The following is an 18,106-nucleotide window of genomic DNA, read 5'->3' as shown; positions in this document are numbered from 1 at the left end:
ATGGTATCCCCAGCACAGAAGCAGGCTGGGGTCTGCAGTGCTCAGGGAGGGTGGGTGTCCTTTCAAGTAGAAACTCACAAAGCCCTTTACCCCAAGTTTCCCTGGAAACAATTTCATTGTGACATTTGAGGAATATTGGGAAAATGCAGGTTCCTACAGTGATACCATTATGTGGATTTTATACTCTCATCTAATCTGCTGATTAAAATTTAAGTGACTGGTCCCCAACAAGCTCCCCTGCAACTGACTTTGTTCTTTAATTGATTATATTTGAGTTCACTTCACATTTGATATTCTTTTCCTTTTTTCCTCTCTCACAACTGCAAGAAATATATATTATTCATTATCTCTTAATAGCAAGCATTCTTCTGTGATCTCGTTTCAAACGTGTATTTTTACATAGATTTGCACTAATGTCTATCAAATGAATGTACTTTTCTTGGGGGAATAATTCAGCTTTCAAATTTTTATTTTCTTATCATTCCAATAGCTATGGGATTAAAATTAAAAGGGGAATCTCCCTTTTTATTTTATAATATTATATTTTGGAAATTTTTATGGAGCAGGGTAAGAGAAATTCTGCAGTTTGAAATGATCATGACTGTATTGTTGACAAATTGTCTGGAGGAGATTTTTCTCTCTCATGAATCCCTTCTCCAACAAGTGAGAAGCAGCTGTTTAATCACCTAAATTTAAAGCACAGGGAGGGCTGCTGCTAGTCCTGATGGACGCTGGAGGCAAGAGAATAGCTAGCGTAACTCCAAAGTCATTGGTGAACCCAAACTGCAAATGAAAAGGTGACTTTGTATCTTTCTTATACGGAAAATGTGTGCTTGTCACCTCTGCTTGACAGTACAAGAGGGAATGTATGGCTCGGACAATAACGAACAATGACAGTGCTCAGCCTTATCAGAAGACATGCGATAAAGAAATGACAATGATTGATGGCAGCTGGCTGTCTACAGATTTTTCTAGAAGAGCTGTTCTTGGCATAGTCCAGTCATCGGGGATGCTGTGCCCTTCTGTGCCTGCTGCCCCGCTGCACCTTGTGGGCCACTTAACTGAGAAGAGGCCTGCACCTTCGCGTCCCTGCACCTGAGCCACACTGAAGGGCGAGGAACTGATGGAAGTTATCAAGGGCCACGCTGCGCCCCAAAGAAAGCCAAAGTCCAACACCACTGTGGCAATACACCCAAGGGGGCACGTATGGGCTGTTCATTGCAGTGTTAATTTCTATTGTTCTTTGTAAGACAGTTACTTTGAGTAAGAATCATAACTGAAATTTTGTCAGTGATCTCAAATCAAGTAAGTGATTTGTAAGTTTCTCTGCTGTGACTATTCCATTTTCAAGTAATTAATTTTATGTCCCCTACATGAAAAATACATTTTCTACCTTTGACTAATTAATGATGTGTCTTGCTGTAAGTCACTGTAGGACTTGAAAATACTCAACTGATTAGGGAACGATATGTTAAATGTGTCTGAAGTATTTAAGAAATGAATCTTCATTTAATGTGTTTGTTTAGATCATATCATGATGTTTAGAAAAATTCAGACTTAATTATAGGAGTCTTTCCTTTTAGAGAGGCATTTACTTTTACAATGGGAAAAATGTGATTTACAGTCTGTTTTGGGGCCATGAAAATTAAGTTTATATTGAATTAATTCTTTAAAATTGTATTCTTGCAACGTAGCAACTGCAAGTTGACAATACAAGAAGATATAGCAAAAAAAAAACCTCATTAGATAAAATTATAGAAAGGAATTAAGGCAAACAATTATTTAAAAATCTACTAGGACAGCAATGCATTGTGCAAATATTTGTAAATTCACTCAGAACAGAATTCATTCAGTCATCTACTCATCCATCCTTCCATTCTTGAGAAAAGAAAAGTACAGCAAATTCCTAAATTCCCACTAAAGTTCACATTCTATGGTAAGCTTTTAAAAATGCCTCATCAGACATTCAAATGAAAATAAAGTTAAATCAAGTATTTGCTTCAGGAGGTGAAAAAGGTCTGTCTGCTAGCCAGGAGTACACTTATGCAAAATAAAAGAAAAGGAGAAAGAAAGGGAGAGGGAAAAAAAAAAGCAAATTAAAGAAAGAAAACAAATTAGAAGAAAGGCTATTGTTAAATGGTCAGGAGAAATGGCGAGGCCAACTTCCTGTAGAGTTGCATTCAGAATACTCAGATACATAGTTGCCTGCTCGCTTGGCCAGTTTCTTCTCACTCCCTGTCACGTCAAGGCTTCCTGCTACCCATTTTTTTGGTGGGTAGCTTTTTGCTAGCTGAGTAAAAGAATTGTAGACTTTCTCTTATTAACAGTAAAGAGAAAGATTGTATCTGAAGTTTTTAAAGTCTTCTTTTTTCTCTTGCAGACTTACATTTCGCAAAGGTAAGACAAATACAAATGACACTGGCCAAGTTATTGTTGTCATTGTTCTCAAGGGAGCAGCAGGATGACACTGAAGATCAGAGGTCGAGACCTCCTCCCCGCGGTGGGACTGGGAACCCAGCGTCTGTGGAGCAGGCATGCGGGTTCGCTGTCCTCCTCCATTGACCCTTTTGTGTCTGGTCGTCCCTTGTACGACATGGAGCTCTCCTTTTCAAAATCAGTCCTCTAGTGGACCTCATCAAAGAGCAAATGTTCGAGGCTGGTCAAATGAATTCTTTAGGGTTCAAATAATGCACTCACTTTATTAATCGTATTTCGCCATTTCTTTTAGTCTTGCTCAGTTAAACTCTTGAGCTTCCTACCCTACCTTTCTACTTGTTAAGGTTCCCATAGTTACATCACAAATGCACCATTCGAATCTTTGGGATGGAAAAGGAAACAACAACAACAATAACAACAGCACATTATCAGAGCGCAAAATGATCTGTTTTCAGGCAGTAAGCGGTCAGGTGGCTGTGGGTTCCATGGAACAAAGGCCGTAACTGCCACTTCACTGTGCTGGTAATTAATATTCTTGGAATGAAAAAATTAGGAGATGCTCATGGTGGCTTTACTGGACGGTCATTTGATGCCAATATGAAGCCAAGGAGAGGAGGCAATTATGTACACGCCACATGCATTCCAGTATGGAAGCTTACATTTCAAACCTAAGGTCAGGAAAATAACATGAAAAGTTGTACTACAAAGTCTAGACATGAGGAAGATTTCAGAGGAGGGGGAAAGCACATCGCAGGTGTCAGATAATCTGGTCAGATTATCTGAGCTGTGCTAGCTATGGGGGAGCACTTACCCTTCAGTCCGGCTAGAAGTTAGCAGGGTAAGAAGGAACAAACCAGAAGAACATAAAGACTAGCAACAAGGCCCAGGAAAGCAGACAGGAGCTCTAACCTAGCAGCTAAAGTTCTTGGGTTGGAGCAAAGATCGAACAAGAAAACTTCAAACAAAAGAAAAGAAAAGAAAAAAAAAAACAAAAAACAAACAAACAAAAACAACCCCCCACCCCCCGAACCGGTAGTAACCCTAATCCCCCTAGCTATTGAAGGTTATTCAATATCGGCAAAACTAGAACAATTTTCAGAAACATCCAACTTTGGGGATCCATGATATTATTAGTTGAGAAATAGACTAAAATGATTAACTGTAAGTACTATGGCATATAATCATTGATCTAATGTCAAAACTTAAAATACCCTCTTCCTACCCACCCCATTTCAACTGAGAATTAAGGTACAGATTTTAACTGTTCCACTCATGCAGAATAGGCAGAGATAAGGTGTCCCAGTGAGAGGCCACCTGATGGAATAAATTATGGCAATTATAAAACTAGGTATAAATGCAACTATAAATTTGGATGTTTCTAATATGGCAACGGTGGCCTTAAAGATTGGAGAACTGCAAGTATTTATTTGAAAAAGTTGAGTAACTAGGTACCAACTTAATTTTTAAAATTTTAACTGAAAGGGAAAAAATTAAATCGACAACACACAGAAAAAAAAAATCACAAAAGAACGAAAATAGTTTTAAAGGTTGATGGAACCCTCCCAAAATCTTTGTAGAGTCACACACAAACTAATGAATAGCAGGATCTATTTTTTCCATTTTTACAATTCCACATAAATATTCCACTCCATTCCTTCTTAGATAGGTCTTTTCATTTTGAAATTGTAAAAATTATAAACTGTATCAAGAAGTGTGTCAAACTGAATTTGGAGACCCAATCAATTCCCAGTTATTCCCAAATTTCCCACACTATAAAACATTCCGTTCTCAAGTTTCCCTGGGACAGATCGGAACCTGACAAGATTGTCTTTCTCTGTTTCCCCCAAATTTGTATGTTGCTCCTTACTGCTCTTTAGCTTCCCTTGGCTGTGTACACACGAATAAAGCCATGACCAAGTTAAGTCATTGAAAAGCTGTTGTCAAAATATTGAAAGACAGGATTTATTGAGCTATGTGCAGAGTCAAGTATTTTAAAATAGCCCTTACCTTATGAAAGCCAAAGAAACCTTTTTAAAATGCAATACTTGATTTTTAAAACCCTTTTTGCTAGCTAGAGAATTTGTGATTGATTTTTGTGTTGTAACTTCAACAAATGAACCCAATTAAGTGAAGGACCAAATTTGCTACTTAGTAATGTGTGATGTTTATTCATTTTTATTGCTTTGTAGAACTGAGTGACCAATACAGCTTGCCTGTCCCAGGACTGAGGGTTTCCTGGGACACAGGACTTGTAATACTCGTAGTAGGGAAGTCCCAGCAAATCAGGGATGAGTTAGTTGGTCGTCTTAAGTAGGAATTGACACTGGGTTTCACTGAATTACCCACACAGTTTGATCTGTTTAACAGTGATGATGAACTTAGGTAAAGGTATTTGTGAGGCGAGTTTTGAACTAACCATGATGGTGTAGCACACGCCCCTAAAACTTTGGCTCCACCCCTTGCCCTCACACTGTGCGCACACACGCGCGTGCTCAAGGCCCCATGGGATGGAACGTGCCATGCCATTTGTCCCCAGTTCCTCTTTTATTCTTTGTCCTCGACTTTGTCTACTCCCAAATGCAAATGCTCAGAGGAAGACTGGACTGATTTAAGGCTGACTGGTTTCCTTTCATGGTTTCTAAATTGCAGGAACAGAAGCTGGTATGTTGGCTGCTGTTACACTGAGCACCCAAGCTAGCAATAGACAGAATTTGAGGCAGTGCTGAGGCTCTGCCTCGGGCTTCGTGCAGTGGCTGTACACGGAGGAGGTGGTGCTCCTGCCCTGAGGCTCAGAGTAGGACCGCCACCCATCGCTGACCACCTGCCCAGCTGGGCAGACTAGACGATGCGTAACTCGATGGGATGTTTCCAGTCGGAGAAAGGGGTCTTCTATAATCCACAACCCACATGGCTGAACATTTTGGCCTTTTTCTCTAGAGCCAGGTTGATGTGATAAGGCCTCGTGTTCTTCAGAGTAAGCCTGTTCGTGGGCACAGTTCAAAGAATCAGTAGAAGGAAAGGTGGTTCTACTGCCAGGTAGATAAATTCTGATAAACCCCAGGGGCGCGCATTAGCTTTTCTCTCTCAGACCACCTCCTAACCTATCTAGGGATGATACTGCTTGTCCCTCAGATTCCAACCTTGAGGGTTTTTCCAGGTGCCTCATTTCATAAAAGTTCCTAATCAAGCTGTGCATATTCGGTGGAGTCTTTTTGCTGATACCTAATAGTGAGCATTTAAATTTCATAACTATATAAGTGCTACCCAGGGAGGAAATCTCCACCAAGAGCCCCTGTGTACTTTCATGAAGAATCACTACTCTTTTTCAGGAGCTTCCTTCACTGGTCTTCTATTTTTTTTTTTTTTTTTTTTGACACTAGGGCTTGAGCTAGGGGCTCACATACGCTAAGCGCCTACAGTATCGCTGAACCCTACACCCTAGCCTGTCTCCATGTAACTTCACCCCACCTTTCTTCTTCCTTATTTAGTGAGCAAAAGTTGTGCCAATGGCAGATGATAGAACAGACACTGAATGCAAGGTGAGATGACCTCAGAAGAGTTGGAGATTATTTGGAAATGAGACCAGTGTTTTCCAAATATCACCTCAGATCTGTGCTTCATGAGGCTGACTGGAAGGAGACTATAATTAGCATCTTCCTCATGCAAGAGTGAGTACATTCCAGGTGGATATGGTGCATGGTTTCAAATGTATCACAAAAGCCAGAGAGATAGCTCAGTGGCATAAGTGCCTGCCTGGCAAGCACAAGGTCCCGAGTTTAATCCCTGGTACTGCAGGAAAAAAAAAAAAAAAAAAGTATTAACAAAAAAGCCACCAGGAAGGGTGAGGGCAGGGAGTCCTTCACACAGGTGGTTTTATTTAGAGAAAATAAATATTGTATAGTTTTTATTCCAGCGAATGACTACATTATCTTTATGGATCTCAGGTAAACCTAGAGGCCACAAGATACCAAGAGAAAGCAGCAAGGGGAGGAGCCTCAGTGGTGGCCACAAAAGGGCTATCCTTTGCCCCCGTGTCCACCTCACGGACTGCCTTAGTCTTTCCTAATTTTCCTAAAGCCACTGTGATTATGTGGTTGTTTACAAGTTTCTACCAAAGAATGCTCTTTTTTTTTTTTTTTGAAAACGTCAGCTCCTGACAGCACCCAGGGGAGTTGCATGCAGAAAGAGTCGTGTTTCTCAACCAGAATGGGGACTTCAAGGTGGAAGAACATAGTCGGGAAGAGGAATGGACGCAGAAGCTGTGCAACTGTTTAACAGAGAAGCGATCTCTGGTTAGCTGTTAGAGCTGCCAAGTGGCCGTATGCCTGTGTTCTGCCTCAGATCTGTCTGCAGAGAGGAGACTGGGAGCGCTGTGCAGACATCGCGCTCTGCTTCGGGCGTTCTCGTTTGCTTTCCTTCTCTGCAGCTCTCCTTCCTCAGATAGTGGACGACAAGATCCTTGGGTCTGGGCTAAGCCCGGAGAAGCCTTTCTTGATCACCTATCTGTCTAATGTTCTGTTTCTGCATCAAGCCACCATCGGTGATACTCTCCGTGGTGTTGATCGGTGGTGGCAGCGTGGGTTTCCGGGTTCACTCGCTGGCTGCCCCGGCTCTCCTGGTGGGAAGGCCCTCGTGTGTCTTCATCCTTAGTAATCTTCATTTCTAGACAGGGAGGGGCTCCGTGACCAGCCCGAGCCAGCGGGTTCTGAGCTAAAGTAGGGGGCCACCAGAACTGCTGCTCCCCTGGCTTGTGCCTCAGTAATCCCCGGTTGACTTGATATTCGGGGTAATAAAAGGGTTTCTATGTAGGGTGAGTGTTTGCTTGGTTTTGTGCTTGATGACTGTATTTTACCTTGCTGTAGTAAATTGTCTCCAAGCGTATACTAGCTATCCCCTTATCCTGCGCATCAGAAGGGCTGGGAGAGAAAAGCCATTCCTCGGCCACAGGAGATGGAGCGAGGGGGCAAGAGAGTAAACAGCAGAGGCAGGGGGAGGCAGGGGATGTGCGGGTGGCTGTGGGAGGGAGGCTTTCACTTCTGCGTATCTGATATTCTAGCTAGGAATGGGATTTTAGGTGCTTTTCCCCACTGCATGTGATAACGTCATCATTTATTTTTAAATGGTTCTAAATTGCAGATTTGAGTTTATTTCAAATCAACCCTATTTTAAAATTACTTGTAATAGGAAGAAATGAAGCCATGACATACATGATCTACTCTATTTGAAGGACTCAAGCACATACATATTTGGCTGTGAATTCCACAGTTTCACCAGAGCAAGGAGAAGCACGCACGAAACGCACTGTCCTGTGTGTGCTCCTTGGAGGGGAACATCAAGTATTGCACTTTAAAATAACCTTCATCTACCATTGCGTTGCAGCTCTCACCCTGAATCCCCTGCATGTTTCCAGCAAACATGGTTTTGTGAATCCTAAATACAAAAGCAACTCCTTTTTCTTATTCAGCTTTGGAAGATCTGCTTTACTCTGTGGAGCTTTATTTTTAAAGAATGTCATATTTACTTACAGAATTGTGAGATGGGGGCATCGAGCTGCGGCACGTTCCCTCCCTTGGCGTTGAGCTTCTGGACCTGGGTTGGGGGCACGGGCTTGTGTGACTGCCCGGTGGCCCGGTACATGGCTTGGACCCACAGGATGCGGTCCTGCTCGTCATCGCTGGCGAATATCACCGTGTCTCCTTCCTTAACGGCATTGAAGAAGGCTCGGCCCCCTTCCAGACCTGCAAGGTGAGGAGAGAGCAGCTTCTGAGCAAGGCTGGGTGGTTTCAGCGCCTTCTCCTTGAGCCGGAGAAGGGAAAGAGTGATTTACCTGACTCAAGGGTAGGGAGTCTCAGAACCACTGAGTCACGGTGGGACCGCAGCACGGAAGAGACACCGTGAGCCTGGCTCCGTGCAGCGGCCAAGCAGGAGGCTGACAGGGTGGCCACACTCCGCCTATGACCAGGCTTCTTTCCCCTTTGCATTTACAAACACATGAACAATAATAACCAAACCTTTTCGGATCCCTGCTCCGCTGTCAACTCTTGCCCCGCTGTTCTTCTCTTTAGGAGGAGAAGCCTGTCTCTACAAAGGCAGCCGCAACTTTGGAATCCCCTGAGCATCTCGATTCGCGCAGCAGAGCTCGGGAATGGAGCCTGCGAGCCTGCATTTCTAGCAAGCTCCGCGAGCCACACTCCAGAGGCGGCGGTCTCTCTCCTGATTTTGCCGCTCTATTCCAGCTGCTTGACTGAAGCTCTCTTGCGAAGACCTCCCCATTGCTGAGTCCGGCGGTTGGTTCCAGTCATCCACTCCGTCACCACCAGCAGCACTGGGTACACACTCCTGGCTCCTTGAAACGCTTTCTCTACTTGGCTTCCAGGAGACTGAATTTTCCTTTTCCTCCATGGCCTGCGGCTTCTATCTTGCCGGCTGATGGCTGTTCCCGCTCCTCCTGACCTTTAGGTGTGAGCGTGTCCTGGTATCCCATCCTGGGGCCCCTCTCTACTTTATCCCCATTCTTCTGTGATGTCACTGAGCTTGCACTGGTGTGAACACGCCCAAGGGCCTCCCCGTTCTCCCTGCCTTGGACCTCTCTGTTGAACTCTAGCTCTGGCCAGGCAGTGGTTTTCTTGACTTCTCCGCATGGAGTCAAGAAGTCGAGAACTTTCCTTCTGCAGAGGCCGCTCTCCATCCCAGAGGAGCTTTAGCCCATGTCCACAGAAGCTGCCACGCACAGTCCCAGGCCGTTACTGCTCCCGCTTCCTAACCTCTCCAGTGGCATCGACAGTCTCGGGATTCTATCCCTAGGACATTGCGGGGTGCGAGCGCCCCCAACTCATGCTGCTCCCCAGAGCTGGCCACGGTCACCTCTCTTGTGGGCTCCTTCAATAGCCTCCTCCTGCTGCGTCTGCCCAGCTGCACTCTCTGGAGTCACTTCTCAACAAGGTGTTGGAATCATCCAACTAAGCAAGTGTCCGGCCAGGTCATCCTCTGTGCAAACTCACCAGCAGCTCTACATTCCACTGAGAGGGAAACCCTACCTCCTGGCAAGACCTGCGGCCCAGACTGAGTGGGCCTGCCCCTCCACTGCTCTCCGTCTGGAGTCTTCTCCCCCTGCCTTTGGTGCTCAGCAGAGCCCTGGCCTCGTGCCGGCCACGCACACCCTGCCCACTCTCACCTCGGGATCTTGCCCTTGCTGTTCCGCGGACCCGGAGATCTCTCTCTTCTTTTAGATCTCTGCATGATTCACACCCTTACTTCCTGCAAGGCTTTTTCTAGTTCACATCTGGAGGAGGCCTTCCCTGACCTCTGCCCCTTGTTACCCACCCCTCGTACCTTCTTGAATTTTTCTCCGCTGTTCTTATTACCTTCTCGCAAACTACACAATTCACTTTGCACCGTGAGGGCAAGGAGTTTTTGCCTGTTTTGTTCTCACCCACATCTTTGGCATCTAGAATAGTGAATGGCACAAAGTAGGTGCTTAACAAATATTTGCTGAAGGAATGAATAAGCCCTAGCCCTGACTTTTTCAACTGGCAGTTCTGAAGGTGAAAATTTTGAGCAAATACAAGCATCCCTTTGGGCCGAGGCTGAAGTGCACTGCACACATCAGCACACGTCAGCAGCCTGCAGGTCAGGTGGAACTTGCCACCAAGGAATAAAGCGTACTATCTGCATCAGCTTTCTCACCATCTCCCCAGCTATTAAAGGCAGAGAGGAGAATAAATGAATGATTCGCATCTCAAAATTTGCAATGAGGTTCAGTTAACAACCTGTGTGATGCTGGCACTGGCAAAGATTTCTGGGGATATTAGAACTTTCCTCCTGTGACGACAATATTAATTCAGGCATCTACTGCAGAGAAGTGACTGTGGTTTGGAAGTTTTTCACTTAGAATAGCCAGAGATTAGCGCAATGATAGCTACTTCTTTATATGGAAGGTCCAGTGATATGACATCAAAGCCGTTTTTTTTTTTTTTTTTTTTTTTTTTTTTTGGTACTGGGGATTGAGTTAGATGTCCTCACATTGAGCTGTATCTTCAGCTCTTGGCTCTTTTCATTTCTTACTTTGAGACAGGGTCTTGCTAAGCCAGTAAATTGCCCAGGCAGGGCTCAAACTTGTGATCCTCCTGCCTCAGCCAAGTGCTGGAATTATAGGCTGTACCACTATGCCTGGCTCAAGAAAGTTTTAATGAAGCTCTTGGACGGTTGACTGTGAGGGGCTATTTTGCCTAACTTCCTGTGAAGGGCACATGAACACGTATAACTCAGGAAGGGTGAGGTATGGGCAGCAAGCTGGGAAAGCCTGCGGAACCTGCAGATGGCATGGCGAGGAAAGTTCTGGAAGCACAGGGGTAGGAGAGCTGCATGGCCTGAAAAGTGGGTGCCAGGGAGCTAGAAGGAAGCACGGGACTGTAGTGCAGACTGTGGTGACCCCGGAGAAACCCACCTGGCCGCAGTCAGGGGTGTCTAGCTAAATATTCCTGGAGGGGTGCTCTCCCCACCCCCTCCTCTTCCTCGTGGCCGCTGCTGGGGGTGAGGACAGTGTTCCTGGAGGGACCCTCAAAAAGTCAGCAGGGCCCTTGGGAAGTGGTTGCCCTCCGCACTGTGCAGGTATTCAGAGGCACAGGTGGAGAGGCAGTAGATGGTCAGCTCTTTTTCTACTCCCTGCAGCCCAGTGACTCGGTGCTGTCATACACTTCCCCAACTGAAGGAACCATCACAGCGCAAACGCAGCTCTCCTGGAGCACAAAGCTGGTCTGTACCTAGCAGCGCTGGGCTTCTAATGCCCAACGCCCGGCTGCCCCAGAGCTGGGGGCTGTCGGCGCCATACTGCAGGAGCCCAAGGACATCCTGAGGAGACCAGAAGAGGGGAGAGGAATAGCACAATCCTGGGAGCTGGGTCAGGAGCACGCGGACGGTGACATGCACAGCAGGGGTCATAGGTCAGCGGGAGCAGCACGTCCTGCGGAACACGGCTGGTGACAGCGCACTGGCCCATGGGCATGGCAGAGGCGGGGGCAGGCCAGGCGAGGGACTGCTGGCCAGGCCAGGGACAGAGGCACAAGTGCTTTCCAACCACTGTTCAGATGTCATCCTGCACTAATGGTAAAGAAAAGACCCATATACATTGTCTATGACCAAAGTTAGCCGCTTGACATTCTGTGCCGTGGCATGATTTTGAATGGATCACCTTTTAACTTTTTTTTTAATCACTCATTTATTTGGTACGGGTCTCACTACACAGCTCTGACTTGCAGTGACCCTCCTATCTCAGCCTCCCCAGAACTGGGATTATAGGCGTGTGCCACCACACCTGGTTTCTGTGGCTGGCACAACATGCCCAGGATTTCAGGGCAAGCACAGCATGGATGGGTCGAGCCCAGGCCCTTGTGCTTGCCAGGCAGGCACTTAGACTGCTGAGCTATCTCCCCAGCCCCAGATCACCTTTTACTTGAAGACTTCACCGCTTGGGGAGCTGGGAGACCATTGTGTCTCCTTGGCATCACATGCAGGGGAAGGTAAAGCCCGACGTCTCCAGGTGAAAAGAGCGGCCATGTGGGAAACTCACCTACTGTAATTTACCCACCTCCCAAATGGATACTTCAGGCTGCCACAGAGGCAGAGCTCACTGAGTCTGGGTGACCTGGGAGCTCACTGGTTTCTGAGGCAAGGACAGCATCCACCTCTAGACCTGCCAATGGGACAGAGCCCAGGGGCAGTTCCACCAGCTGGCTCCACTGCCACCCTGGAGAAGGCCAAGACTGGGAGCCACAGAGATGGACTCGAGTCCTCTCCCTGTCAACCTGCACACCCACCCTTCAGGAGCTGCCACGGACATGCCTGAGATCTCCCAGGACACTGGCTGAGATGTGTGTCCCTAGACCCAGAGCCGGCAGACTTCTGTACATGGAAATCCCTCAGAGTGCATCCTCGCATTCTGGTTCACAGGCTAGGAGTGGGGCTCAGAGACCTCTACTTTTAATAATCGCTCTTTAAGAAATTCTGAGTAAGCAGGGCAAGGCGATAAACACCTGTAACCTCTGCAATCTGACAGGCTGGGGCAGCCTGGGCAGCTTCATGAAGGACTACAGAGAGAGAGAGAGAGAGAGAGAGAGAGAGAGAGAGAGGAAGAAGAGAAGAGAAGAGAAACAAAAGAAGAATCGGAGGGAGGGAGGAAAAAAGGAATTCTGAGTTCAGGGGTTGAGAGTGGGAGATACAGCTCAGTGGCAGAATCCTTGTCTTTGTATGACCAAGGCCTTGGGTTCAATCCCCAAGACCAGAAAAGAAAAAAAAATATCTAAGTTAAATATTTCCTTTAAAAAAATGACAATTGGCAACATTTAAATCTCTATTCTCAATTAAGCATTACTTGGGAAATACAGTGAAAGGCAGAGAGAAGAAACTGCCTAATATTCCTGAGATCATAATCAATGTTTTTCCATTCACATCTTTCATCAAAGGAATTATAAATTAAATCTCATGAGCGCATTATTAAGAAAAATAAATACAAAAGCTTTCACTGTATCATTCGTGCCCAGTTACTCTTTATGTGCGCACATTGAAGAGTTTTCTTTCTGCCCCATCTTCTTCACTACAGGAAGCAAGTTCTGCTTTCAGCTAATCAGTAATAACTACCTTTGCCACTGATGTCCATATAGAAGTGTCCAAGAGGGACACAGAGCCCCACCCAGCCACAGGGATGCCCTTGCCCGCTTGGAACCTCTTCATTTACAAAATGGGCGGATGCTCCACGTCCTGAGCTCTGTGGGAGGTGCTGAGGGCCAGGTGCACTTGTGGGGCCTGGGAGCCGTGAAGGGCTTGCAGGCAGTGACCCAGGAGGTGACTGTCGCGAGATGCTCTGTGCATTGCTTCTCTGACTCTTGGGCCTCCCATGGTAAGATGGAGGTCTAGGGCGTGACTGAATGTGGCTCTGCAAAGAGAGCCCAGTGATAGCACGGCCCGACACCTGGCTCTCAAGACAGAGCCCCTCCGCCTGACAGGGTGCTCTGCAGAGCAGTCAGGTTCTAACTCCAGGCTGTGCGCCTTAGGAAGGCTTTCCAGGCAGGGCTTCAACTCCTGTCTGACACGGTCAGCTCCACACCATGCTCTGGAAGGACGTGAGCTCCAGGTGGAAGTCCCAAGAGTCGGGATTCGGGGTGCCGCTTCCCCGGGGAGGGGGGTGCCGAGGCCTTCCCTGCCTTACCTTTCCAGGTTCCTGTCCCACCCTCTCTCAAAGTGTTTTTCTTGATGTGTATTTTGTTGCATGTGGAAGAGCAATATGGGAGTAAAAAAAGGTTTTGGGCCAAATAATGCAGTATGGTTGGAAATGCTTCCCTTGTGCAGATTTGGCATAAAAAGAAACTTCTCTGAGAGAGGGCTGTTGGTGGTGGTTGTTCATTAATATGCTGAAGCGATTTCGCACCCCACCCTCATTTTGAAGGTTCTTTGAGGCTGATTTCTATTCATTTTTTTCTGGGGAAAAGAGAAAATGGGCGGGGGGAGTGTGAGGGGGCAGGATGTAAAACTTCTGCGACATAGAACTTACGAGAAACACTTCCACGTATGTGGTTCTCCTCGTTACATAAGGCTTGGGAACTGCGCTTGCAGGCCGTGTCTTAGGAACCAATGCACGGAGGGAGTCGGTGCTTACCAAGTCCTGCGGCCTCGCCTTACCCAATTCTTGAATTCTACTTGGGTCATGAAGATATAAACTCTGCCCACACATCACTGGTGAAAAGCTACACACACACACACACACACACACACACACACACACACGGTCTGTAGTGTACATGTAGAAATCCTTTTCTCAAGAATGCATTTTACCATGGTATGTTTGATGTGGCTGAAGATACACAAAAGGAGAATGCACATCTTTTCTTTTGGGTTTTCAATTCGAGAATCCACTGTGTAACACAAAAGCCCCAGGCCCGTATGGCATTTAATCAACTGGGGGGAGGGGAAATCTTCGTAAGAGCAGGGTCTCGGCTGGAGTGGTTCCCGCGATGCCCTGAGTCCACACTTAGTGCCCAGCAAGAACTCTTACTAATATTAACCTGAGTGTTGATATTTATTAGCAGGCCACTGACGGGAGAGGCACGGCAGCGCTGCGGGGCCAGGGCCGAGGGTGGGTACCTGGCTGGGGGTCTGTGTAGTCCACAGTGTAGCCATCCAGCTGCAGCAGCTCCTGCGGCTCCGCCTTCTTCTCCCGGTAACTGCACATGGCAAATGTGTACTGACTGACCTGGGAGCAAAAGCAGACCGTGAGATTGGTCCCCTAGAGCCTGTCCTCCCCGCAGAGACCCTCCCAGTCAGTCCGGTCCTCCCACTCAGCTCAAATCCAGTTCTGTCTCCTTCTGCTTGTGTGACTTGTAGCCTCTCTGAGGTCCTTTGGGAGCCCACCTGCAGGTGGGGTACAAGCTAAGGACCTGTGCTGCTGGCTCACTGCAAGGACCGGGCACATGTACACAGGCAGGCGCTCACACCTGCTTGGGCCACCCGGCACGAGCTGTGTCAAGCCAGCGGCTAGCGCTGCTGCTCATACTGGCCTGAGGGTGTATGCACCTGCCACTAGTGTGGCAGGACATGGGCGATTTATAGGCTCTTTCTGTCACACCCTTTGGCCTGGCCGGGCTACCTTGCTTGTGGGACGCCACAAAGGTGTTCGCTTTGGAGGTAGAGACTCTACGCTCCTTTATTTATGCATTTTTGAAGAGCGCTTTATCTTTGGAAGACCTGTCCTCAGCGTCAAGCTGGACACGTCATCCTGCCGCCCACCCCTCGGTGAGGGAGAGCTTCGGGTTGCTTTGAAGAGTCTTCCCTTCATCTCAGACAAGTGCAGGATGACATGCTGTCACAAGCAATGAGTGCTCGACTGCTAGGTGCCAGTCACAGCGGACAGGCCTCAGCCCCTGATGGCGTGGCCACTGTCGCTGGTGCCCTAGGTGGCAGCTCTCACTGCACTGACGTGTGGCACCCGTGCCGGCACGGGGTGGCTGCTCGGGGCTGCGGGCCCGCCTCCAGGAGCCTGTCGTCACTGTGCATCCAGCCCTGGCATGGAAACTTGGCATTTCTACATCTGGCTTCGCTGCAGGGAGCGGTGGGAAAGCAAGCCTGCCCCAGCTGCAGGCTCAGCTCTCGGCACGCTTGCCATGGAGGGATGTCAGATGTCTAGGAAGGGACGAGGTGTCCCGCACCACTGAGTGCCTGTTATTAAAGGAGACATCTCCAAAGTGAACTTTGATCCTGACTGGGAACAGTCTTAGTCTCTCTTTGGGGAGACTTGTTTTTTTTTATCTTTTGTTGTTGTTGTTGATGATGGCAGTAAGAAATGGGTGTTCTCAAGTCTTACAAAACTCTGCTGCGCCACCCCAGTCCTGAAGAGTCCCCAGGCACGATGAAAATGTCCCTGCAGTGCATCTCCTGGGCTGGTTTGTCTGCTGCTGCCCTCTGTTGGTCCACGCGGAAAACGTCACCGCCCCATGAGTCGTTTTCTAGAGCTTGCCATGGGTAGGACCTGTGCCTTAGCACAAGGTCCCCAGGGACAGCAAGCCAGGCCACAGAGAACTGTCCCGGAAGGCCAACCGCCTCGATGCTCTGGGATGTGCAGGACGGCCCGCAACAGCGCCTGCTCTCCTGATGCAAGGATGAACCAAGCGGGGATGCGGGGGCCTGGGATCCCCCGCTCTCAACCCATCGCTTCGTGAGCCTCAGGGGCCTTCACTCTGCTTTGGACGATCGCTGCTGCACACACTGGGTGCGACGCCCACGGGGCCGACATCCGACAGCGGTGTCCGTGCTTCTTGTGGAAGCGCTTCTTGCACACGGGGACCAGCACCCTACCACTGCGCGGCTCAGCTGGTGCGTTGGCCCCTAGATTTTAACTCCTCTGAAGGCGGCCGGGGACTCACAGACCTCGGTTCTCCACACGCCACAAGCCAAGCCTTCGCTAGTGCAGTCCAACGAGGGCCTCCGCCCTCATGCGCTGGTTAGTGCGAGCACAGCCCAGCCGTCCCACGCTGGAGCCAGCCCTGCAGGTCACGGACTCCCCTGGGCTGGCAACAGAGGTGACACAGGCCCCCGGGGCGGATCCCTGGCGATTTCTACCTGACAGTTCATCTGGCAACACGAGAGATGATATAGTTTCTGAATGTGATCGGCCAAGCGGAGAGGTTCTGCTATTCAGTCGAGATCAGAAAAACAGCGCAGCGCAAGGGCGCTGTCTCCAGAGGCGCGCAGGTGCTGCCCCTGCGCCGCTCGCTGCTCGCGGCCCGCCGCTCGCCCTCTCGCCTCTGCGCTGCGGCCTGCAGCCGCCCTCTCGCAGCTCTGTCTCCTGCTGCCCCCTGCTGGGTGAACCGCTGAAGTCACTCAAGGAAGCTGGGTCCGTCCGAAGTGTAAATGAATGGGAGCTGTTGTACGGGGATTATTTTTATTTAGGACTTGGCCATTTAGATTAGAAAATAGAGGAACGGAGAATGTTCTTTGAATAGTTCTACTTATGGCGGGTTTGGCAGAACCGTAGTTGCTCTAGAGTGCTTGAAGGGTGGGGGCATAGATTAAGGGCCTTTGCTTGGGTTTAAGCTTCAGAAGAAAGCTGTTTCCAATGAAATGCACATTTCTCGGTCGTAAAAGGAAGTTCTTTATTCTCTCTTCTGTTTTCTCTCTCTCCTCTCTCCTTCCTCTGCTTTTCCTCCTCCTCCTCCTCCTTCCTCTTTCCTCTCTGTCTCTTTGTCTCTGTCTCTCTGTCTCTCTCCCCCTCTCCTGATAGAACCCAGGGACTATGCACTGAGCTACACCCTTAGCCTCCCCCCTTTTTCTTTTTCTTTCCTCCCCTCCTTTTCTTCTTTGACAGAGTCTCACAAAATGCCCAGGCTGGGCTAGAACTTGTGATCCTCCTGACTCGGGCTGCCAGTTTTTGCACTGCAGGAGGGAACCAGCATGCCAGTTTTTCCATTGTCCTTCCATGAAGATACTCAAGTGTCTGAACACAATTGAGGTCTGAGATCTATCATTTTCTTTCTTATTTTATTTATTTTTTGCGGACCCGGGATTGAACTCAGACCCTTGCGCTTGCCAGGGAAGCGCTTATTCTACTGAGCCATCTCCCCGGTCCCCTTTCTTTCTTATTTTAAAAAAAATATTTATTTATTTGGTACTTTTATTATTATTTGGTGTTGATTATTTATTTGGTAAATAAAATTATTTATTACTTAAATTTATTTTATATATTTATTCAGTAGAGTCTCGCTATGCAGCTTAGGCTCAGTGATCCTCCTGTTTCAGCCTCCCCAGCGCTAGGATTGTAGGCATGTGCTACCATGCCCGGTTTCAGGGCCAGCACAGCATGCAGTACTGGGGATTGAGCTTGGGTCCTTGTGCTTGCCAGGCAGGTGCTTAGACCACCAAACAGTCTCCCCAGGCCTGAGATCTGCCATTTTCACACACGGGAGCTGTCCAGCATCCTTAAGCTTGTCCCCAGGTTTCGGTTAGATTTAGTAAGCAGAGGGTGACGATTAGATCTGAGGGCTGCCCCTAACCCTCTTACTGCTCACAGAGGCCTAAAACAAATGGATATGCAGACTGACACTGCGTCTCACCTAAATTCCTTTCTTTGCTTTTGATTGTAGCTGTTATTTTTACTGAACCCTGGACATTAGCCTTTCCCCAAATA

The 18,106-nt window shown here is 48.0% G+C and overlaps 1 protein-coding gene across 1 annotated transcript in view; it reads right to left on the bottom strand.

Moving 5' to 3' along the window:
- The window catches only part of Cadps (calcium dependent secretion activator), a 489,489-nt gene that overhangs the window by 157,154 nt on the left and 314,229 nt on the right, over nt 1-18,106 (bottom strand). The window contains exons 10-12 of the mRNA XM_023704988.1: nt 14,572-14,680; nt 7,996-8,174; nt 1,046-1,079 (exon numbers count right to left, since the gene is read on the bottom strand). Coding sequence (XP_023560756.1) covers nt 1,046-1,079; nt 7,996-8,174; nt 14,572-14,680 — 322 coding nt within the window. The remainder of the gene's footprint in view (nt 1-1,045; nt 1,080-7,995; nt 8,175-14,571; nt 14,681-18,106) is intronic.

This window comes from Octodon degus, unplaced genomic scaffold (assembly GCF_000260255.1).
Source record: "Octodon degus isolate 3935 unplaced genomic scaffold, OctDeg1.0 scaffold00210, whole genome shotgun sequence".
Taxonomy (NCBI): domain Eukaryota; kingdom Metazoa; phylum Chordata; class Mammalia; order Rodentia; family Octodontidae; genus Octodon; species Octodon degus.
Note: the sequence above shows the minus strand (reverse complement) of the source record. Positions and strands in the feature narration are given on the sequence as shown.